This window comes from Apis laboriosa, unplaced genomic scaffold (genome assembly GCF_014066325.1).
Source record: "Apis laboriosa isolate Shangri-la unplaced genomic scaffold, ASM1406632v1 scaffold157_cov153, whole genome shotgun sequence".
Taxonomy (NCBI): domain Eukaryota; kingdom Metazoa; phylum Arthropoda; class Insecta; order Hymenoptera; family Apidae; genus Apis; species Apis laboriosa.
Window position 1 is genome coordinate 392,299 of NW_025222075.1, and position 24,705 is coordinate 417,003.

A 24,705-nucleotide genomic window follows, 5' to 3' on the forward strand; every position below is an offset into this window, starting at 1 on the left:
CCGCCTTCTCCTTTCTTCTTCTTCTTCTTCTTCTTCTTCTTCGTTCTCTCCGCTCTTTACCCGCGGCGATTCCTTGCGTCGACAAAAATTAATAGCGAGGATCTCTCTCTCTCTCTCTGTTTCTTTTCTTTCTCTTTCGAGATCGAAGCAACCCTTTCGATGCTTATTTTTTCTGGATTTTTAAAAAAGGTGATAATACCGATTTTGATATTTTAGATAGGAGAAGGGAAGTGGCGAGAAGGGAAGTATTTATTAAAAGAGAGGGGGAGACGGGTAACTTCTCTCGAGTAAGCTGATAAGAAAACTTTCCTCGTTGTTTTTTTTTTTCAACCGTTTCGAGAAAAGAAGAAAGAAGGGATCTTCTTCGTCGGTTAATGATATTTCCACTCCTCCCTCTCCCTCGTCAATTCTAAGAATAATTATTCGTTATCTTGGAATCGTTTAACGAAGCATTTTTATCGCCAGACAGAGATGACTAGTTAATTATATCGAAGGTATACTTTCTCTCTATTCTGTACAAATTTAATTACTCATAACATTTTCGTTCCTTCGATGCAAGAAAGATAATAATTTTATTCCTTTTAGGTGAATAAAAAATATATATGTGTGTGCATATTAAATGCATATTAAAAATAAAGAGCGTCTTCGCAGAGAAATTGCAAACGATTCCCCATCCACGTATATATATATACGATTCCAACGATATCATCGCCACGCACGTTCCATCTACACGTAGTTTCGAATCGTTTTCATGTCTTGTTTCACAGTTCCGAAAGCAACGGTCGATCGAAATATAACCAAGAATTCCAGCTGCACGGAGGTGGAATTATTCCCACGAGCGTGTCCTGTCTGGAGGATAATAGGACACCTCGCAGAAACTAGTTGCCAATCCGATAAAATGCTATCTATATTTGGCCTGTTGCTCGCGACACTCATTTCGAAAGAATTTATCTATCAGTAAGAGGCGGTAAAATTTGATTTTAGGAGAGAACACAGAGTAGTGGAGGAGTATTAAACTCGATCGAGAAGTTCTTCTGGTTGAGTGGTATCTACGAAAGATATTTTACGAGTGAAAATCATCCCTTCCCTCCTAATATTTCCTAAAATAATTTCAAATATTTGATGATGTTATACTAACGGAAAAATTTTATTAATTACTTAATTAATCCTTTTTTAATCTTCGATATTTTTTTCACCTCCCAAATAATTTTCTCCGAGAGAAAACGTTCAAACGTTAACAAAGTAATCATTTAAACAAAACTTCTCTCTGTTTAAAACACAACCCGTGATGGGACAAACAAAATAATAAATAACAAAATTCTATCGATTTTTAACGCTGCAGAATTTTCGGCCGAAATATCAATCGGGCGGAAACGATCGTTGCCAAAAATACCGTCAGAAATTTTATCATCGTATCATCCCGGAAAAGTGTAACGAAATTTCGTCTATATATATAAACCGTGACTGTAATATCGGAACGAGAGAGAAATTCGAGACGCAAAATGAATACGCAACATTCGCGTCCGGCCTGGAACATATGTTTCGAGCGTGTGTAACATGGCTAGCGATCATTAAAAAATTAATTTTTCCCGGGCAGAGCGAGGAGAATGCGAGGCACGCGGTCTCCGGGGATCCAATCTCACGGCCAATGACAGCTGCGCTCGTAAGAAGAACGGTGTGCACATCCGGCGCGCGCTCCATCCATTCTTTCTCTTTTTTTATTTTTTCCTTTCGAAAAATGAATTCTCATCCTTCGTTAATTTGATCTTATCAAAGCGAGAAAGAGAAGAGAAAAAGATATTGAAGAAGGAAAGGAATTAAGGAGAATTAAAGAGGGAGGGAAATATTCTTGGATTTAAGAAAAATTTCGTTAGAAACTTAGATAAAGGGAATCGGATTGGAATTTAGGAAGGGAGCAATTGCAATTAGTTTTTTGATATATATATATATATATTATAGAATCAATTGGTGCAAGTATCGGAGAAGTGATTTCGATAATAAAATACGACGTTATGTAATTAGAAAGCTTCGTTTTGAAGTTTGTCAAAGCAGGTTGGATTATGTATAAAGGCGTATTTCGTATAAGAATATTTCTGGGATATGTACGGTTTCGTTGGTGAAATGCGTGTACGTCAAATATACGTGAATACGTACGCTTGGGAAATTTCTTGCTCAAACAAGTTTCCTTCTGTATGTGTATCTAAATGTGGATCTAGAATCTATTTGAAATTGAAATGAACTCGTTACAACTGTATTTTACACCGATCAATATGGCGTAACGTGTTAATAAGTTAATTAAACCTTCACGGTCCTTCGTTAAGCCAATCTTACGTAATACTCCTATCCTACATTTATTTTTATGAAACTATTGGCTAACGAAATAAAAGAATTGAAAAAGTAATTCTTAACTTTGATGCTTGAGATGCACAACGTAGACGAAAACACTTCGAATCTAAGCAAATTTAAACGATTAAACATTAAGAAAACCAGGTTACGTTTAATTAAAACGTAAGTTTTCACCAAATAAAAGCAAGTGTACAAACGCTTGGATCATTTCTCGTGTTTAAACGATCGTTAAATTACACGTGTAAGCAAACAAAAAAAAAAATAAATAAATAAATAAAATATTCCACGACGAACAGGGGGCGGACAAGTGGCGTAGAGAGTAAAATTTTAAAATTGGAATTGCTGATCGGTTTTGATATCGCTTTTCCGCGTGAACGTTGCGAAATTAACGAAATTATCGTTTCTCGGAACAATGGAATGACCGAATTAATTAATCAAATTGAATCGTTGGCGCAAACAATTAATAAATTTATCGATCGTTCAAGCCATTTACATTTCGGCCTTTGAATCATTCATACGGCGGAACCGTGTCCTCGCCGCAGAGCCTATCGCACCACGTGCACGCCTGTATAAATAACATCGCGAACGTAGAAATAATTTAGCCTAAACTACCTCTACTATTAGAGGCCCGCGTGAACGGGGGAAGGGAGCTGTGCGTGAACAACTTTTGCACGCGCCGTTAACCCTTAATGAGATTGTAACATTCTCGAAGAACGTTTGTCGAAACATCTGACGATACAAAATGCAAAGACCAAAGACAGACCGCTATTGGATGACCAATTGTACCGAAGATGAGCCATCCAATTGCACGCATTATTTATTTATTATTAATTTCGAATGGAGGAATTAAGATCTATTGCAATAATTAAATAAACGGGTGATTTCTACGAGCAAAAATGAAGGATATAATATTGTAATAATTCTTGACGATTTGATTTTCAAGGAAGAATAATAATTTATATAAGATGATCTCTATTCTTAATATTATATCACATTATTTAACATCTTATTAATATCAAATAAGATACTAAATTTAAAGAGAAATTCGAAGAATCAAAACGAAAAATATCCCAGCGTATTCTTTATTTCAATATATTACAAAAGAAACGAATAACTTTCCAAATTCTAAATTCTGTTCCAAAACTCCCAACAGTGGACACGATCCAAAGTTTCCGAAGAAGCTTGGGAACCACTAGGTGCTGTACCAAGTCCTGCGGAGCATTAACGATACACCGCGGGAGGGGGTGCAATCGTTGCTCGACTAATCGCTTTGTAACGCGTTCGTAACGTCGAGCAAGCGGAAACACGGAACGGGAGGAAGGAAGAGATCGGTTCGTACGAGGTTTGGCCAAGGTGAGGGGAGGAAGAAGCGCGCGGTGCCCTGCCGTCCCAGTGGGTCGAGAGCCCTGGAAAGAGGTGAGGCAGGCCAACAAACGGTGCCAAGTGCCAACTCCTCTTGTTAGGGAACAATTAAGAAATGCAGCACGCTGCAACTAGCGTCGCGCGAACGGTGAAAGAGGAGCAGCGAGTTTTCACGCGAGTTTCGCTCACGTACCAAGCCCCCCCTCCCCCACGTTCTCCCACGTTCTTCCACGGCTCGTTCCGTTAAAAGCTGCCGGCAATTAGAACTATTAGCAACGGGGAAGATAATGAACCAGCGGTTTTGCGGCCGAGCCGTTGCTTTCCTCCGTAAAAATTATATTCGCGGCGGAAAAGCAATCGATGGAACGAGTCACGCGATTTTACGATATATTTTTAATACAATTTCAAATTTCAATAATTACTAAATAGAGAAAAATGAAATTTCATCTATCCTCGTCCCAGATTGTTTGGACACGTTTGCAGGGGTTTTAAACGGATTTTTATTGAGAGATTCTAAGAATTTCTCTTCACTGAGAATAAATATTTCACGAATCTAATTTTTCTCTAGGTAAGCAGCATTAATCCAAGAATATAGGATCCCTTAACAAAAACTCGAAAACCAATATATTCTTATTCCCGACTTAATTATATTTCACCGATCCCTTCGATGAAACCTCGAGCTCGGCCGCCAAGCACATTATTATTATCTCCCTCTAACCCAAGCTTCGTTCCAAATTCGAACGCCCACTATCAACTTCTTCTCTCTCTCTATCATTAACCTCAAGTACAAATTACCTATCCTCCTTCATATGCGCACGAAAGCAATCTGCGATGCCCGTAAAGTTTCCCCCGTCCTCCCGAATGTACACATTTTTTTCCCCCTGACTATCCATCCAGGGGAGGGGGAGGAGGTGTCTCGACCGCGGCAAACATGTTTCCAACACGTCCCGCGCCGATATCAGATTTGATGGGGCCATGCGGTCGTGTTACAGCGGTACACGGGTCGTTACCGAGGGGCGATCGTGCCCCTCTTTCGTTACACCCATTACGAGGCATTAACTGGCCCTGTCCACTATCACCCCCGTGGTTATAATACACTTCTTCTCCGCCAGATACCCGAGGTTCCCAGTTTTTCCTATTGCCCTCTTTCGCCGCCGCCACGATCCTCGCCACACGAAAGCCTTAGATAGCCTCATCGTCGAAACGAAATCTCCACCCTTTCCGTATTGGAGCAGTGGATAGCTAGAAGAAATTTAATATTAGAAAAATATTAGAAACGATCTCCCTTGTGTGCAACGAAATTGATCGAAGCGAGAGGGAACGAGACGAGTGATTCAAGAGATTGGTGAATAATGAGGGAAGGAGCGAGAGTCTCTCGTCCATTCGAGAGTAAACGTTAAACGAGAAATGAAACATTCGAATAGAATCGTGTAAGCTAAGCTTTAAACATTGTTTAAAAATATTCTTAATGTTTCTCTTCGTTCAATTGATTAAACGATTCTTTCGATGAAAGAATGTCGGGGAGAGGAATTGAATAACGTGTTTCGAGCAAATATATGACATAGGGGTGGAGGGAATGATGGACACGCGGAGAAGGACGTACCTGGAACGAGGGTTAACCGGAATAATTAACCTACCACGACGAATGTTTTAAGGAACAAGGCGCCCTTTCAACGACTTCATTCCTCCATGCATTGCCGAGTAATAATCGACTGGAAGTTAATATCGAGGCAGCTTACATTAAGAAAGAATTATACCCCTTCGAGATCTTGGCGAAACTTTTCTCCTTTCCTTTCCTTTTCTTTCTCGAAGGGTTGAATGAACTTGCGCGTTGGAAAAACGCGAGATAGTTTCCTTTCTTTGCCGCTCCATATGATTACAGCTGTCGGTACATTAAGATGTTAATAACACGTGTTACGTCCCTTTTTATGATCTCTTCTTCGTCGGGACACGAACGCGTTGTATGTTTATGTCGGAGTGAGATAATCAAAGGGTTTGATAGGCGCTCGTATATATAAGGGGCGATGAGGCGAGTGAGATTTAAATTCGCAATTATGTAATTATGTGAATCATTTTACTTATTTCGTTGGATATTTTTTTTCTTATTAAAATAAACCATTGGATCTTCAATTTTTCTTCTTTTAAACTTTTAATCATATTGCATAATAATAAGATTAATTGCAAAGAATGCGTATGGAATCGTGATGCTGATATTCTAATGCTTTCCAATTTCTTCGTTATTTGTTTTATTCTATTTTATTTCAATACAACTTATTCGTTAAACATAATTGATAAAAGTAGCAAGAGAAAGTATCATTTTCTTCTCGTCTCTTACAATTAGCTGAGAAGCGTGTAACAACGAGATAACATTTATTTCTATTTTTAAAAGATCCATTGAAATAACGATCTTTTCTCTACAATATACAAGTGATTCTCTGTTCGCATATTGAATTCGCGTTTTTGTAATTAAGTATGTCGAAAATCTTGTCCTCCCACTCAATCATTCATCCTACAAACTATAGAATATTCAGAAGATATTTGATCAAGAGATATTTCATTATTCTACATAGATACATTAACTTTCAAACCTAATGCATAATTTCTTTTAATTAAAAAAAATCTTTTGAGTCGATCTTCAATCTCCTATTAACCTTTCCAAACTCTACTAACATGCATGCATGCTTCTAAATCAACGTCGAACCAACCTTTCACAATTTACTGGATCAAAACCTACATAAACTAATTGTAAACGAGAAGAAGATGATACTTTCTCTTCGTGCTTTTATCAATTATGTTTAACGAATAAGTTCTATTAAAATAAAATAGAACAGATATGAAGAAATTGGATAGCATTAGAATATCGGCATCACGACTCCATATACATTCTTTGCAATTAAAAGAAAACAAAGTAAATAACCTTTTTCCATGCTTGCCAATTTCTCATCTCTAAACTTGCATCCACAGAAAAATAAAATAATACAAAGACAAATCTAATAGAATTATTTTTGAATTAAACCCAACATCGCAATTATAATACATGCGCATTAATAATAATCATCTTTTCTTACTATCCATTATTCTAACCATTTCTCTCTTATAATCACCCCTTCTTCTCCAATAATTAACTCAAACACCCTTCAACGATGCACGATACAGTTGCTCCTCTCCCTCTCCCTTAGTGCCTCCTAATCGGCGCAATTTGAACGTCCAGCCAAACACGTCGTCGAAACGCACGCGATTCCCGGATAAACGCGCACGCGATTACTTAGGAATCGGTTAAACAGCTATGACGAAAACAGAAGGGTGGGAAGGAGTTGCTAGAGTGGCCGCGCTAAGTGTACGCGATACTTAAACCTCCCTCTCTCTCTCTCTTTCTCTCTCTTTCTCTCGCCGATCCTGCGGTAATTGCGCGCGAATTCCGCGACGTCGCCGCGTCTGCTTGCTTTTTATTGCCGGTCGTTAGTGTAATTAGGTCCCGGGCTCGTGAGCCGCCGTACGTAATCAGGGACAGACGTATACGGGAAACGGAAGCACACCCGTCGCGGCAGAACGGTGAGAACCGTATATGTATACATATATATATATATATATATATGTGTGTGTGTGTATACACGTTCGTTACGTAAAGTTAATTTATACGAGCGCGCTGCTTGAAATTTTTCTGATAAGGGAAAAACCGGACAGGGCGGGGAGGCTCTTTTTAATTGGCTTCTTCAGAGAACGGTGGAAATTAAGAAAGTGAATGGGGGTCTGGCTTCTAGAGATTCATTTTTCACTAGTGTGTTATTTAATGTAACGTTGCGTTAAAGATTTGGATGTTTGTTGATTGAGTAAAAGTAAATAGAGGAAAATGAATAATGAAATTTTTGTTAGTGTGGAAAGAAAGTATTTGGTTAATTTTCATAGGAACAAATGGATAAATTATGCAATTATAGATAGATCGTTCCTTGTATCGTTTGTATAGTTTAATAGAAAATTCCAGAGATAAATTAAAAATCAAAAATATGCTTGTGATAACGATAACCGAATTATATATAAAATATGCGTAGAAACACATACGATCATACCCTCTTGAATAGAAAAGAGAAGCGAAATCGTCAATCTTAAATTCAATCCAGAAGGATATCCACGCAAATCTGCACACTCGAGAACGGTCGCGCTCGATTCTCGAACCCTCGAGAAGGAAGCGAAAGCGGCAATCGGCGGGGCAAAATGGAGACGAGTGGATGAACGCGTGTCGATCGAATCGGATGTGTCGATCTGAAAATACGGGGGTGAGAAGCGTCCGTATCGCGCTGTTGATAGCGGTTGTAACAATTTATTCAGTCGAGCACGACAAGCGGCACGAAGGGAGCGGCTGATCCCTTGCGAGGAAACCCCGCCTTCTCCGCTCGAGATAAAGCGCAAGATTCAATTTTACCTTTCTCTTGTATTAACGCCGCGCCACGAGGAAGGGCGGACAGGAAGATCTGAGATCCCTGCACCCGGCCGATATCGGCTGTCGAAGGAACGAAACGGAGGACGCGAGATAATTTCGAACGCGTGAAAAGATTTTTAAAGAGGGTTTTAAGAGAGAAGAATTCGAAGGCAGGTCCGCGTGGTGATTGACTCTTTATTAAGGACGTTAATCGTTGTCGATGATTTGAACTTCGTCGAGGGTTAAACGTGCCTCGATAAACGAAAATTGAATGGCTTTTTGGTTGATATTAAGCAAACGATGGGAGTTTTATATATTGGAACATTGCTTGTAACGATGTTTGAAAATTCTATAAAAGTATTTCACGATAATGTATTTTCCTTTCCTCTAAACATTCTTGTGGAAAAGAGGGGGAGAAGGAGGAGAAAATTTTCTTTTTATCGCCAAAATTGAAATATAGAAAATCGCGTTAAAATCCCCTCGTTTCGAAGGAATCGATCCTGATTATTCCAGGTTTATTCGTTTGATTTAAACGGGGAATTAACCGTGCGATTTCAAGATTCGTTGGTATCCGAAAAACTGGCCGGCTTTTCCAACAGTTTCGACGAGACAGGGAGAGCATACACAATCGAAATAACGTTTCATTATTTTCCAGATCGACGAAGCCTCTATCTCCCTTCCTTCTCTCCCCGCGAAATAATAAACAGATGTGATTCGCATCCGGGGAAAACTGTGTCGAGCACATTACAGAGCCGCCTATTTTCCACGGCCACGGTTCATCGAGGAACTGCGAATACAACCGGCCGATGGAATCAAAGCCCTCTCTGTGAATCGTTTTCGAGGAGAAAGGAGAAAAAGAGAGAGAGAGAGAGGGATTCTTCTCCCTCTCTCCCTTTCCCCGAGATAGCCGATGGCAGAGGCAAAAATTTCATTAAAATTCCACTCGTCCGCGGATCCTCGATGCGCGTTTTCCCTTCCGTAAAAGCCCACCTGGGGGATAGGAGGAGGAGGCAACGGGTTACGCAATCCTATGCTCCTCTTTTTTTCCCCCTTCCCTCCCTCCCTCCCTTCCTTTCTGCACGCTCATTACACCTTACACCAACTGGAGTGCGATAACGCGCGTTCCGCCTAAACATCCGGAACACTGGCTCGCCGCATTACATCCTCATTATCCTTTTTATCGACTCTCCACCTCCGTCCAATCGTTTTCTTTCCTTCGAGGCCCTTGGCAGGCCCACTCTCGCACGTTTACACGCCGCGTTATATAATACACACGAAAGAGTTTCTCTTCCATCGGAAGAGAGGTAGGAAAAGAATGGCCTCCACGTCGTTTTCACGCGACGAAGAGAAGCTCGATCTTGCGACATTCTTTGAAATAGAAGGAAGGAAGTTGCGCTCGAAGCAAGCAGCTTGGCCCCGCTTGCTTGGCCCCGCTTGCTTGGCGTTGGTTAAGGGAGGATCGAAAGGTTTAATTCGACGGCGGTGAATACTTTAACAAAAGGGGACGAGGTTTCTTTGTGGGTTAATTAAAATTCTCGTGCCGCTCGGTCCGGTTGAATGTTAATTAGGGGAAATTATTTTTTAATTGCGGGCCCGCCTCGAATTAGGAGGATTGCCCGGAGCAAATCTCCCGTTTAATTTATCCAGATGGTTTTTGAAACCACCGCGGCGTGAACTTTGTTTTCCACTTCGGGGGTTGTGTTTAAAATCCTTGTGGAAACGGGTGGATGTAATTTTAAGCGATGTTTTCACTTTCGCATCTTTCTTAGAATAGAATCCTTTCTTTTTCTTTCTTTAGACGATAGAAGAATTCGATCAGAGATACATTTTTTTTAAAAGTGAATTTAATAGGACGGTCGCTTTGTTTATCCTCACTCGTCATCCTGATTATAATATATCGACTTATCTTCGTGTTGAAAATAAGAAAACTATCGAACTAAGCTGTACGAACCGTTATATTAATCCAACGAAATCATTATTTTAGTAATTTCTAAGTAACCAGTAGTTTACTTCGATTACACAGTTATTCGATTACCTTCGAAGAAGAAACGAATGCTTATTTTTATCGAGCAGAGACGAAAATAAAATAAGGACAAATTAATTCCGATCCACATTCCATATTCTCAATATATACCTTCATCTTCCTCTACGATTCACCTCTACGATGAAAGAAAACCTTGCTTCATCTTCGCCCGAACTTCACCCCTTTCGCCAACTTTCGCGATACACCGCCCTCTTTTTCGCCCCCGCGGATTTCGACAACTTTCGAGAGGAAAAACTCGCGACCGAACTTTCCGCAAAAAAAGAGACGCGTTCGTCGCTGCACCGCTAAATACGCTAAAGAACCATCCATCCATCCACCCTCCGCCCTTTCTCACCCCATTTCTCGCAACTGAAAATCTTCCTCCCCATCAGCCTCCTGAACGAGTCGAGGAGCAAGAAAAGTTGGCTAATGATTTCTCGGATGAATACGTGTGGCCGGGCAACCGGTAACTCTTTCAATGGGATATCTCGAAGGAGGCGGTGGCTGGAACAGGGTCTCAAAGGGGATAATTCGACCGCGATAGGGGCAGCGCCCGAAAGCTTCGGCGGGGAGCCGTGTGTTCCAACTTCCGGCCTGCAAAGTCAATGTCTCGGCATCGACGGGGGGAGGGGAGGGATGGGGGCGAGAGACCGCAGGAATGCGCGGCTTCGAATACCGCATGGCGGATGAGTCCCTGCTATCATCCTTCATTAGCAAGTCGCTCTTCGCATTCGAGAAGGGTTACGAAGACGAAGGGGATGGAAGGACGGGGGAGGGAAGGACACAGCCGATGTGCTAGCTTTTAATCTTGGAAATCTTTAGGACGTTTGACGACGGCCAAAGGGAAACTCTCTCTCGTCGGTCGGTCGGTTTCCCTCTTCCCAGACTTCTCGAACCTCCCCCTCCGATAATTCCTCTCCCTGTCTCTCGCTCACCCTCTCTTTCTCTCTTGCCCTCTCTCTCTCTCTCTCTCTCTCTTTGGCCGGCTACTTACGCAAACATCGTTCGTAGATTTCTAGGCAGGAGCAAAGAAAGTATCCCGGCGAGCTCCTCGAGTTTACGGTCGAATTAAGGATTTACGCGGGGTAATTCAACGGGGTTTGGGGCAAATCTTGCGCGAGTGTCGGATGAAAGGGGAGAGGAATAGCGAACGAGAATAGGGAAGAAGAAGAGGAGAGGAGAGTGGCTCTCTTGCGTCAGGAGCAATTATCGAAGTCGGTGGTCAGTTTCTCCGTTTATAAAATTTTTCGGGACGCCAAAGTTCGCGACACGGTTCGTTAAATGGAACGATTATGAAAATTTCCATTCGGTCTACGAAGTTGGCGCGGGCTCGTTCGAATCGTTCGATTCGACAATCGGTTTATTTTCTATTAAACTAAAAACTCGGGTTTCCCTTTGGAACAGTCCACGTTGATTATAAACTAATTATAAAGATCTGATAAATTGGTGGAGGAAAGTTTCACGATTCTGTAAATTCTGTTAGTACTGTTAAATGTTTTTCTAAGATGCGAATAATAATATCAAGATTAAAATAAGTCGTGTAATCGTATCTTTGGTTAGGAGATAAGATAAATTTATTTTTATTTATATCTCTAGATATATATTGTTTTCGGCTTTTTCTAAATATCCTACGTAGAAATACACTGATATAAAGTTTCTTATATAAAGATAAAAATCGTTCGATTGCATGCATATTATAAATATTTATTCGAAAAGATAACATTGGAAAGCTTGAATGATATTGAATTTTCTCATCGTTAGATGAGATGACGATTAAAAAAAAAAAAAAACTACTAATCAAAGAGGGAAATGAAAAACCTTGTTCCCCGAAGTTAAACGCGAATAAATTTCATTACATCTTATGTATAGAACCCGTTACACGTCAAATGTGCGTGCAAATTAGATCAATGGATCAGTTTGAGAAGCTCGTCGAAATTAATATCCGTTCTGTTAGTTACCAGAGAGACACGATACCGGCGGCTTACGATTCATGATCCGTATCGTGGCGTACAGTCGCAGCCACAAGTGCGGATTAAATTAACGTACACTGGTTGGATAACGGAGAGCCGTGACCTGCGGTTTTGCGATCCAGTTCCAATTTTTCCTCGATTAAGAAAAAGTAGACGTGCCGCGAATCGCCAATTTTCCGCTTAGAAAACGCTCGTGTGGAGCGCTCGTAATTAAAAAAAAAAAAAACGAGGTTACGGTTTAAAAATAACTCCCCCTACGTGTAAATTAAACGCGTTTCTGGCCGAACGAAAATTCTCGATACTCGTTGCGTCGCTTTTTGTAAAATTTCGCCGATCGATCGGCAACACAGGCAAAGTATCGAAGCATTCGAAAAATAAAATTCGTCAAACGAATTTCCAAAATATATTCGCGAAGGTATATATACGAGATATACGTTGTGAACTGTTGACCGTTACGACGCGTTATCATTATCGATTCGTCTGCGAAAATCGGCACGTAACGCTCCCCTTATCCCCTATCTCGCGTTACAATAACTCGTGTTCAGCAATACGTTTCCACGGTATTTACGGTATCTTCGGTTACGGTTTACCAGCACGCAGCACGTGTAACGTCATACTTCGAACGCAGGTACCTTTCGTACCACTGATTAGACCAGAAGCGTAAGTATACACACGCAGCAAGTATATACGAGCCGCGAATCGAGCGAGAATTCATCGTTGCGAGGAATGAACCTGACGTCCATTTCCTGCCTGTGTGCACCGATAATGAAACAAACCCTCCCGCGCGAGAAACAACCGTCGGCGATAAACCAGGCAGCGTGGAATCAACACGGAACAAATGGGGAACAAATGGGGGGGGAGGGGAGGGGAGGGAGAGAATTTTCGTTTCGCCGGCCGTGCAAACTCGCACGCGAGAGAAGGGTGAAGAGGGACCAGAAACTCGACGAGGTTTTTCACCATCCCTCCCTCCTCAACCCCGACATCAGCAATTTCCCGTGGAACGAGATGAAAAAATGGCGCGCGAATTCGCATAACAAGGCAGACAACCGCGCAATTAAAATTACGTTCGCGCGACCAAAGAAAGCGAAACGCAGCGAAAAAAAAAGGGGGGGGGGAAAGAAGAGAAAAAACAGCGAAACGAGAATTTCGTGTCCCATCCTTCCCCCCCCTTTTACGGTCACTTGGGAGCGCGCGTTGAAAAATTTCTTCTTTGCGGAAACCACCTTCGTCCGCCGCTCCTCCTCGCCGCGCGAGAACGTGTAACGCGCCACCCCTCCGCCTTTTTTTTCCCCGTCGAAACGCACACACACACACCCCTCCAAACCACGCATTTTCCAAACACGAGCTGTGCGTATATACGCACAAAGAGTAAGAGGAAGAGAGAGAGAGAGAGAGAAGAAGAAGAGCGGATTGGTGTTGGTCGGTTCTCGACTGGCAGAGAGGCAGCCAAGCAACCAGCCAGCCAGCCAGCCAGCCAGCCAGCCAGCCGGCTGGCCGACCAACCAACCATTCCACATTCCATTCGACGGTTCTCTCTTTCCCTCCCCGGTACGTAATGAAGTCAGTCCCGGCGTTCTAAGCCCCGGTAATATCGTGTGGCAGGGCCCTCCCCGAGATAATATTAGTGATGTATGCTAACGGGCTTTTCGGTACCGGGCTACGTCGTTTTTACGTCCCTTTCGTACCTCGGTGTCCTCCTAAATGATTTACCGCGAAAAAGAGAGCGTACGAAGGTCGCTCGGTCACTATCTCTCTACCCTCCCCTCTTCTCTTCCCACCCCCTTCCGGTTAGAAGAAAAAACTTCGTTCGCCTTTTTTAATCCCCCGTTCCGTGCACCCCGTGTGTACGATGGTGGCGAAAACTGTTCCCTTTCTTTCTCCTCCCTTTTTTATCCCTTTTTTCGCGCGCGAGAATTCCATGAGTAAACCACTAGCTGCGGGGACTTCGTTAACCTTCAGCCACCAAGGGTGTCTGCGAGGTGGCCTTTTACAGGCGAGGGCCAACCGGACTCCTGGACGAGGAATGTTTGAAAGTTGGCGATTTATATACGGGTTGCGGGCCATATTGTTCCGCTGGGGGGAGGGGGAGGGTATTTAGAACGGCCGACAGAGGCGAAACTCGTAATATTAATTAATGAAAGGGGTACTTACGCGGCATTTACGACACATTGTTCCACGGGGAGATTTCCTGCGACGCCGGGGCGAAATCGTCGTCCCACGGTAATTAATGAAAAGTGCGGCGTTTATGAATCGGATTTCGTTAGTTGCGAAATTAACGGCTCGCCGCCGTTAATTCTTCGACGCTATGTTTTCTCGCGTTGACAATTTTTCGACAGTAAGAGGGGAGGAAATCTTCGCCATCGAGATTCGTACACGGAATTGTGGCCGTGTGGATTTAAAGGGAGGAATCGAGAAACTTGTGTACCTTGCTGATGAATTCTGAACACGAGTCGGTAAACAGTGATGCTCTCGAACTGAAACTTTAACTCTACTTTCTGTAGAGTCAAGGGATTTTTCCAACTTGGTGGAAAAATTACGAGTATTACGTTTCACGTTGGCGTCAAATACTACGTCGCTACGATTTTTATTATTGTACGCCTCGGTTGTTCCTCAAATTCGATTTTTCGTGTGTTTGCGAGGTTCCGTTTTCAAGAATCTACTTCTTCGAGGGTTGTTTAATGCGATTTAACACGTTCGATGAAGTCATAGGAAATCACGTACACAACCGGTGAAGAAAGTTTCCGTCACGTGCCGATAAATTCGTTAAAACAAAGATTTGGAATTTCTAAGACAATTGTTGGCTACGAGTTAAACATTCTTTCGAATCGATAAAAGGACTTTTTCCATTTAACCTTACCACGAATTGATTATTTCAGATTGAATTACGCGAGTTTCACGTCTGTTTAGATACTTGAAATACGTGCTTCGAAATACGCCCCGATTGAATTTCACTTAGAAAATTAAAATTTTAAATCAACTGTTAGAGGGGAATTTAATTTTTTGCATAGTTAATTATACGATCTATATACTCCTTTTTATTATTATGATAGTAACCTTATTTTTAATCTTACTGTACAATCCGTTGCGTTAGATTGTTGCATAATAAATGGCCTTTTCGAGACCTTGTTTCAATCATTATCAATCATAAAATACACTCAACGATTCTCTTTATAACTTTGATAATATTTCTTTGTGCAACTACTTTTACTTACTTTCTTAACTTGCAAAAATGCAAATGCCAAACCATTTTTCTTTATGAATAAACTTGAAGTAACAGAATTAGTAAAACGCTAGAAATAACAGAATAAATAAAACGAAATGCATCTTTACACGATTGAAATAAAAGAAATTTATATAAGATAGGAAGCGAAGATGCGTCATCTTATTTAAATTTTAATACTTAATTACACTTAATAATAAATGTCTTTTATTAATACAATCATCTAATAAATCAATTGTATATACGATATTGTAATACGTAATATTTAAAACTAAAAACGATAAACATAAGAAACGAATTCTAAGAAATTCTCCTCCTAAATATCTCGCTACGCACGTGGCGAAAATTCTCAGAACTTTATGTACAAAAACGCTAAGCCTCGCAATAATATTATTCTCGCGAAACAGTTCAATATATATTCGTTGAACTTATCGTCGTTCGAATCGCAATGTACGTTTTATCCGTGTAAACATAGGATCATTTCTTCGAAAATAACTTAACCGTTATCTGAGCTAACACGAATCCTATCTCTATCTACACGTGGCCGATAAAATGGTATGAAAAACCATCATGGAGGATTCCTACCTTTATGATGCCTGAGGTGAGAGCGTCCGCAGCAAGGTTGCTCGTAGTACGCGTGGCCGGGATGCGCACCGGCAGGCCGACTTGCATGGCTCGATCCCAGGAACAGACCCAAGACAGCTGCTAGAACAGCTGCTCTGACCAGCACCAACATGGCATCCGGTAATCTTCGTCGTTCCATCCTCGGACACGATTCACGGTAAAGGGCACACGCAAACTCGGCACGGATCGAACGAGCTAACGCTAATCAACCAGAAACATTACAGCAAAACGCGCACGTGTATCGGTTGAAAATTCTCGTGGGTCGCGGGAGAGAAGCAAACAAGGTCAATGTCGATTGAAAATGTACGATTCGACCTGGCCTTGGCTAACAGCACGCCATACTCTGTGTTCACGGTGTGGTTGTTGCCCTTTGCCGTTGGCAACGCGCTGACGTTCACCGATGCTACGAGTCTCGTTTTCGCTATCCGTCTCACTCTTACGCACGCCAGATATAACACGTCCGACAAGGTAGAATCTCGACCGCGTGCTGTGTTTCCTTCTCTCTCTCTCTCTCTCTCTCTCTCTCTCTCTTTCTCTTTCAACCACACGGTCGTTTCGTTCGCCGGTTCTCGTCCACTAGCTTCACCACTCTGCCTTTCGAGGACAAAGGAATTCTTCCTGTGCTTCTCTTTTCTTCAAAGAAAAAAAAAAGGCGCTCGTGTCCTTATAGTCCTCCCAGTCGCAGGTAGAGGGCCTTGAGATAGGCTCGTTCGGTAAGCGCCGGATATGGCTAACAATGTCGTTAAATATAATTGCACGATCCTTCACTTTCGCCTTTTTATATTTTCTGTTTTTTCCTCTTCACTTTTGTGACATATACGAGCGAGATCGCGTCATAAAGGAACGAATAAAGGTCGCGAATGAAAACGGAACACAACTGAATCGACGTTCAAGGCTTTTATCTATGGCAAACGTTTAAAAATTCAAATCCCTCTATGTCACTGACGTCCATGATACACTTTCGTTCCCGCCATATTACGTCATCGTTGGAATATACAATCGTGGCGATCGTTGAACCGACAAGAATATAAGAACGAAATACATGTACGTGAGTTACGAAGAAATAACCGAGGAAATCGTGGGCAACTAAATATAAAGAGCACGTCTCGCGACGTCACATCTGTTGCTCGGCCCACGATCGAGTTGCGAGATTTTACTCCACATTCAAGGCAATTTTTCGTTAATCCCGTGACATCACGATTGTCTGAGCAAGTATCACAACATTGTTTCGTATTCCACCGTTGAGACAAGACAGAACACGCGGTTCACAACTTTCTTGAAACGGAGCGTCACGAACAACACGAACTGTATAAACCTCCCCCTCTGGAGGCCGCGGCACGACTGTACTCTCGTATACGAGTTGCCGCGTTCACAGGCGTCGGCAGCGCTCGGCAAACTTCGGCAATGTTCGGCTGCTCGTGCTCCGCGACTCTATGATCCACGCCAGTTTCTTCCAATCGGAGTCACTCATCGTTTACTGGTTTGAACGAATGTCCGAAGAAGCGTCACCCCTGATATTTCTCTTAACCCTCACCCTAGGGGTTCTTTTTATAGCTCATATGAAAAATTTTCTACGTGGAGTCAATATGGACAATGAAACGCCTGTTCAGAGTTGGATTCTTTTGGAGTAGGGACTTTCACCGTCAAAAATTTGAATTACGAAGTGTTTCCTAATTGCCTTGGTTATCTACCTTTTGTTGCGAATTTTCTCTGAGTTAAAGATTCCGAATCCTTGACATTCGTATTTTTAATTTTTTCTTTTTTTTTATATTCGAATAATTTGTTCAAACGCTGAAAGTATCGGACATTTGCTTACGATTAATGGTCGGTATGTAAAGACGATTGTAATCTATCGATCGTATTTAATAGTATAACATGACGCAAACGCTATTATAAAGTTATTTTTATTTCTATGAAATTTAAATACTTATACAACTTTCACTATAACAACGAAATTTATTCCTGCTATTTCTAAAGTACCTTAAAGTTTAAAGTTTAGACTGTTGACATACAATTGGAAATCACCTTATAGATAAACGAAAACTTCTAGCGAGTAAAGTTTTAGGAGAATAATTAAAACTCGCTTAATTATTGACAGCATTACAATTAAATATCTAAAATATATACAAGTATATTCTTAGACATAGTAGTTTCCTAAAGTTAAATAAAATGTTGGTAACTTTAAGATTCCAGTTAAATAGGACCTTTTCGTGTACAATAAATTAACAGTTGGTGTATTTCTTCGAATCGATTTCACTATGATTTAGAATCATCTTATGCCTACTATTATTCAAATATCCTAAAGAAAGACAAAATATATATAATCCTAAATTGATTGAATATTAAATAAAGAAGAAGAAGAAGAAGAAGAAGAAGAAAAGAGAATATTTTAATTTCACTGTATAATATATTTCGTTGGTAGCAAGTGAAAAGCATTAAGAATGATACAAATAAATTCATGTAGATTTCATTATTTTTCTTTATTTATCAAGTAATGAAATTTTGAAAGTGGAGCATAGACTGTGTAAAAGCAAGAAGAGATAATCTTGATGGCAACAAAGGAAAAGGTTTTGAATAATGCTGCTTTGTGGTTTTCTTGGAATTCTTCTTTATTACGTCCATTTAAATTTCTCTAAGAAGAAAAATCTTTTGACAAGCTTATTTAAAACACTAGAGGTCAATTTTTCTAATTAACACAGTAAACTTTATAAAAATTACTAAAATCAGAATACTTTTTCTACAACTCAAAATAAGACGAAAATCAAGAATAATGGAATTAAATAACAAAATCGTATTTCCGATAAAGTATATTTAAACTCCACTCTTTTTTAAACAATATCTTAATTATCTATGATTGTCATACAATCTAAAATAACATTTCAACCTATGGATCGCAAATATTAAATCACGATAAATTTTTAATGTATCGAGCAAAGACAATCGAATCACCGGAAATATATCTTGCTCATACATACATAATTTCATTCCTTGATATGATATTACACAATAATAAAGCCAAGTTTTTCTATTCATCGTAACAATTGAAATAAAATAAATACATATGCAAACGTATATCAGGATGAAAACTCGAATAACGCTTTGTTTTACGTACAGAAAAAAAAAATATCTGACTCTTTGAATCAAAAATCAAAATCCTTTTGCCTCGCCCATACCACGAGCTACTGCATTGAAAAGCTTACGATCGGGGCCGGTACTCGGAGGATAGCACTCAGAGTTTAACGAAATCAATGTATCGAAACACGTCGTAACGTATTCCCTGGAGGGTCGACGACGAAACTCAAAGCCCTTGAAAAAGCTTGGTACGACGGCGTCATCATCGACGGCCCCGTATATAGCCCGGAGGAGATCTCGGATTGGTGCTCGCGCGCGTGTGTTCATCCGTCACGAACGAAGAAGTAGCGGATTGTATGAATAAGTCGATATGCTAATGTAAAAACCCTCGAAGTTAGCTGAGCCAAGGCTGAGGGGGAAAGGAAAGAAAGTTGCAAGGCATACATCCGGCCCGCTTCACTACGTGCAAAAGCGTAGCCCGCCCAAGCCAAGCGCGAAAGAGGAGACAATTTCGTATCGTCCACCACGGTGCCGCCATTACCGTCATACTCGATACAAGGACTCCCTTTGTTGTTTTCACGGAGGAGAAGAGACCTGGCCAGACGCAAGGGAAGTCGTAAGAATTTTAGAACAAAGGAAGAGAACTCCTTGCCTTTTCTTAATTCATCTCCCTTCCCTCTCTTGCCTTTTCTAGCCACGAACGAGGACCACGAACGAGGACCAACAAATCTGCCCATCCCGTTTCATTGAAATAGTTTAGAATTGCATGAGCCACCCCCCTGTGTCGTTTCTTACCAACGGATGTGTACCAACCCTTGTGTACGTGGCCTCTAAGCGCGAACCTTTTCGAAAGAACCGGCAAATCGTTGGAAAAAGCATAAATTGTTCGTATACACGCGAATTGGTTAGCATCTGAGATATAAATCCGTCGGCATACGACACAACCAGAATCTTGGAAAAATCGTAAGTAGAATGGTAAGAAATCGTATTCAGGAAGAAATGAAAAATTTGTTCGTAAATCTTTCAGATCAAACGCAAGAGTTTTCGAAATTTTTATTCCAAGTTACATTTTTAAACATTCCTTAATTTATTATATATCATCAATCATAACATCTTTCCCTTCTTTTAATAAATTTATATAAATTTATTTTATTCATATTCCACGTATACAAAATGATATTTACAAATTTGTTTTAAATATTTTAAATACCAATGAAATTCATTATGCAAAAGTTCGTTCCGATTTTTTTCAACGAGGTTACAAATAAAATGACGAGCATTGTGTACATGAAACGGAATGTTGAAGAACACGTGTATGTATAATAGGTCTTGTCAAGTTTACATGAGTGGCATATCCGAGATGAAAGGCATTCTAACTTGGGAACTTCTTAGAAATGGTGGAATAAGAAAGAAGGCATTATTATGTCGGCTGTTTCGCGGCATTCATTGCTGGACAGTGTTTCGTGATCGTCTGACGGGGGAGAGGCCTTCGTGAATTTCCTGGCGCCTGGTTAAATTTCACCAAGTTCCCATAGAAGTTCTGACTTATGGAACGGTCTGAATGGACCTCCGTGCAAGCCAGAAACACGCGATACGCGGGGAATGAGGAGCTGATAAGTTTCGGTAAAGTTAAGTTACCGTTTAATGTTTCGTGTTTGATTTATAGACGTGTGAAATCCAGTTAATAGGATTTCGTCCCTATGACCGAGGGACGACGTTTCATCCTTTATATGTACGAGTGTGGGAGTTATATTTACCTTTATGCCAATAGCCAAAGTTTTCGATGTTATTCAACTCGTGACTTCGCTAATTTTCCGCCGATACGAAATCTCTAAATTTGGAATTTGGATCGATAGGAAATATATCAAATGACGATGATTTTGGTTGGATTTGAGAATAATTTGAGAAGGGAAATATTTTGTGAATTTTTAATTTTACGAAAAGATATTTTGGTATGTGGATTTATTATAGAAGAATTTAATTATTAATTAAATTTCATATTTTGTATTTTCGAATGTTAAATATTCTGATTATTTTAACGATTTTATTATAATTTTTGTGAAACATCAATACGCGAAGATCGACATGTTGATTTATGTATTAAATTTCCTTTATTTTTATCCAATTTTATATCTGAAAGCAGATTATACGCAGTGAGCACAATAGATGATATTAATACAAATTCAAACGGACAAAATTTCGCGCGTACCAGTAATACGAAGACCTGCGACACAAACTAGAAAACACGAAATTGTGTGAAAAACTTTCATAATAATCCATACAACAAAGCAAACATATACGCACACGAAATTATACACGCAGAGACGTCGAATGAAAATTATTTCTTGCTTCGTAGGAAATATGCGAAAAAACCAATATGCAAAGTTAAACAAATTTCCATTGGAAAAAAAAAAAAAGAAAAACTGATACCGAGTTCATAAGTGATCGGATGAAATAATAACGGTATTACGATATTGACTTAAAAATCATAAACACACGGTTTTTAATCGAAAACCATTTTCGAAAGCAGTACAAGTAACAAGAATCACCGTTTGTGTTTGCATTTCAATTCCATCCGAGAGATTAAACGTCAAGTTTCGAGAAGAACACGAGTGAAAAGTTAACCGCGTACTCGTATAATCGTGCTCGAATAAAACGATCTCGTCCCACGGTTCGAGTCCGTATTTTCACTGGAAATATTTTTACGTTATTTCCATATTCTTCCCCGCTCTCGTTTCCTCCCCTTCTCTTCTCTTCCTTTCTTTTCTTCCTTCTTTTTTCCTTTTTTTCTTTTTTTTTTTACGATTCTTTGACAGTCGGAAGACCATAAAATCCGAGGGTATTAAACGACTTCTCGAGCATCGTGAGGACAGATCAATCGAAAGGGGAGGGTGGCCGATCGGTCGCTTATGCTTCTACGTGTTCCTCCGACGACATCCCTTCGTTTACTTCCGCTTCGACAGGAGTAAATGGTCGGTTTGTCGTAAAAAAAAAAAAAAAAAAAAAAAGGGCCGCGATGAGACGGTTCCTCGCGAGATATTAAATATTCAAGAACGTTAAATCGTCCAACGTTATCCTCTTATTCCTTACACTTGGCCGTGTTTGAAAACGCGCCACGCCTCGTTGCTTTCCCTTTTCAGTGCGTACGAATATTTGTCACCGTCGAAGATCAACAAAATCCAAGGCGGGGGTGAAGGGATGGAGAAATGGAAGTAGATTTCTTCCTTCTATTAGTAGACAGCCGAAATTTTCGTAAAAAACTTTCACGCTCGTTTTAAAATGCATGCTCCACCCCTTAAATGCTGGAACGTTCCCTCGTGACACTCTAATTTCACCGGTTCCCTCAGTCCTAGGGGTGTAATATTTTTCAATGAAAATAAAAATGATTTAGCTGGGACCCGGGAAACGGATCTCTTGCCCTAATTGAACAAACAGCACGTGCGGAGTGGGACAGAGAAAAAGAGAAAAAGCGCGAGAAACAGAGAGCGAGAGGGTGTTGGGAGAGAAGCGCGAGACTGTTGACTTCAAAAAAAATTCAACGATTACCCCCTTATTTCCTCCTCCTTTTAATCGTTGGACGTTGTTACCTGTCACACGGATGAAATATTAAACGTTTTCTCGCCGCTCTTTCAACCGGCTAAGAAACGCAATTCACGGGGATCATTAGATCGTCATTACGAGCGTTTAATTGCGACAAACTCCCAATTGCTTCTCGACATCGATCCACGATGGACTCGGAAAGTTCCCGAGCGTGCACGCTACCATGCGACTTGGCAACTTAATTGCGCTCGCCACGACTCTTGCTTTTTATTATTCCCCGGACCCGCGCGTCTCTCGGCCGGGAATGTACTACTGCGTTTTATTCCCGGAATAATCGAGGCCCGTGATACACCTGTCACGATAACCACGAGTTCCAATCCCCTCGAAACATCAAGCAAGGGCCCAACCCGCTAAATTATACCCAATATCCGCGCCGCGTATAACCCTCACTTATCCGCCAACCAGGCGAAAACACATGGTGCATCGAGAGGATCTCGATCTCATCATCCCGTTGGAAGGAAGTCGAAGGAACAGAGAGAATTCCGACCGATTCCTCGCCTACTGGTTCCGGATAATGTCTTACTTTGCGAGGCCCGCGCCGTGGTGTTCTTTTATTCGGCCAAAATCCACTTAGATCTCCTCCGCGCCTCCTTTCTGGTGGCGCCCGATCAAATTAGAACATCAAAGCGAGGGACGCAATTTCGAAAAGGTACACCGAAAGGATGATCTCATTTAATTTCCTCCCTTCGAACACAACGGCTGCAAACAGAATGATATTTCCGCCCTCGCGAACCCGTTTTTCTTCCTCGGATATTATCGGATCGGAAGATTTACGAGGGCGGATCGGAGGGAATAATCTTTCGCAGGAATAATTTTGAATAATTTTCAGATACATTTTGTTTTCGAATCGCTCGAGATTTATTTTAAATGATCTACGTGTACACGAATGGGAAATGAATTTTTAATTATTTTGAATTGTTTTTTTGTACGTTATTTTCATGAAAATTAAATTTATCGAATAACGTAAATTTAATTAATAACTTTAGTTAATAATCGATAAGTTATTAACCAAAGTTACAAGTATTTTACGAATTCTCACAATTATTGTAACAGTCCGACTTTGAATAATTTCCAAATTTCCATCCTTGACATCGTGTTTAACAGTTTCAAATTATTTTAAGTGCTCTTACATAAGAAGTAACCTTCGAAGTAACTTCGAAAGATTTTAATGACCATATATTTGTGATTCATTCTCAATTGAGTTCTCGTCCCATTCTCCAGACGGCCTTGAAGAGAAGCACCTTTAAAAACCTGAAGCTATTTTCAAAAGAAAAATTACCTCGATCACACTGAATCGTATTACAATCAAATTCCTTTGTAGAAATAAAAAAAAATCATGAGATCTCGGAATGACTTGACTTAAAAAAAAACGAAAAATGTTTACGAGTCGTTCACTCTTCCCTGGCCAAAATATCCATGCCACCCCGGGAAAATTTATTAAATTTATTAAATTATCTATTAAATTTAAATAAACTCCCAATAGATTTTTCCCAGATGATGTTGCGCGTTATTCGAAAGAAGAAACGTCCGATTGCGGGATATAATTGACTTTATCCGGGGGGAAAAATATATATTCGCGGTTTGAATAATCGTCCCTCTAACGGGCTGTGACCGCCTATTCAAAAATCCTCGAATAATCAATCCAAACGAGCGATCGATACTGCGAGGGAAATTACTTTCCGATACAGAGGAGGAACCACCCCCTCCAATAAACGAATCACGATCAAAGGGAAGCAGTGAACAGAGGCGCGCGAAATTGTGCCAAGGCTCGATGAACGAACGAGGAGGACGTACGAACAGGTCCGCCGTCCAATAACGACAAAAGGATCCGCTATCCTTCCTCGAGCACTCTCGGAGCCGGAATCGTATCGCGTTGCGGCTTAATCCGGCGTGGAGGGCCTCGATAGTTAAGACGTCGTTCGTTGCGTCGAGTCGAAGGATTCGAAGGATCGAGGGAGAGGGTGGGTGTACTCTTCGTTAGGTCGAAGAGGGCCGAAGGCGGAGCACGGGAAGGGAGGCCGAGAGGGGAAGGGAGGGAGGGGGTCTGTAATCATCAAAGTGACCCACACCC

The 24,705-nt window shown here is 40.9% G+C and overlaps 1 protein-coding gene across 3 annotated transcripts in view; it reads right to left on the bottom strand.

The window, feature by feature from the left end:
- The window catches only part of LOC122710817 (semaphorin-2A), a 545,106-nt gene that overhangs the window by 364,089 nt on the left and 156,312 nt on the right, over positions 1 to 24,705 (bottom strand). For 2 of the 3 annotated variants that reach the window (XM_043928955.1, XM_043928956.1), the window contains exon 1: positions 15,924 to 16,451. The exons of the other annotated variant lie outside the window; for it this stretch is intronic. In XM_043928955.1, the coding sequence (XP_043784890.1) occupies positions 15,924 to 16,101 (178 nt within the window). In that variant the 5' untranslated portion in view covers positions 16,102 to 16,451. Of the gene's footprint in view, positions 1 to 15,923; positions 16,452 to 24,705 lie in introns of those variants that run through there. 3 annotated transcript variants of the gene reach the window in all.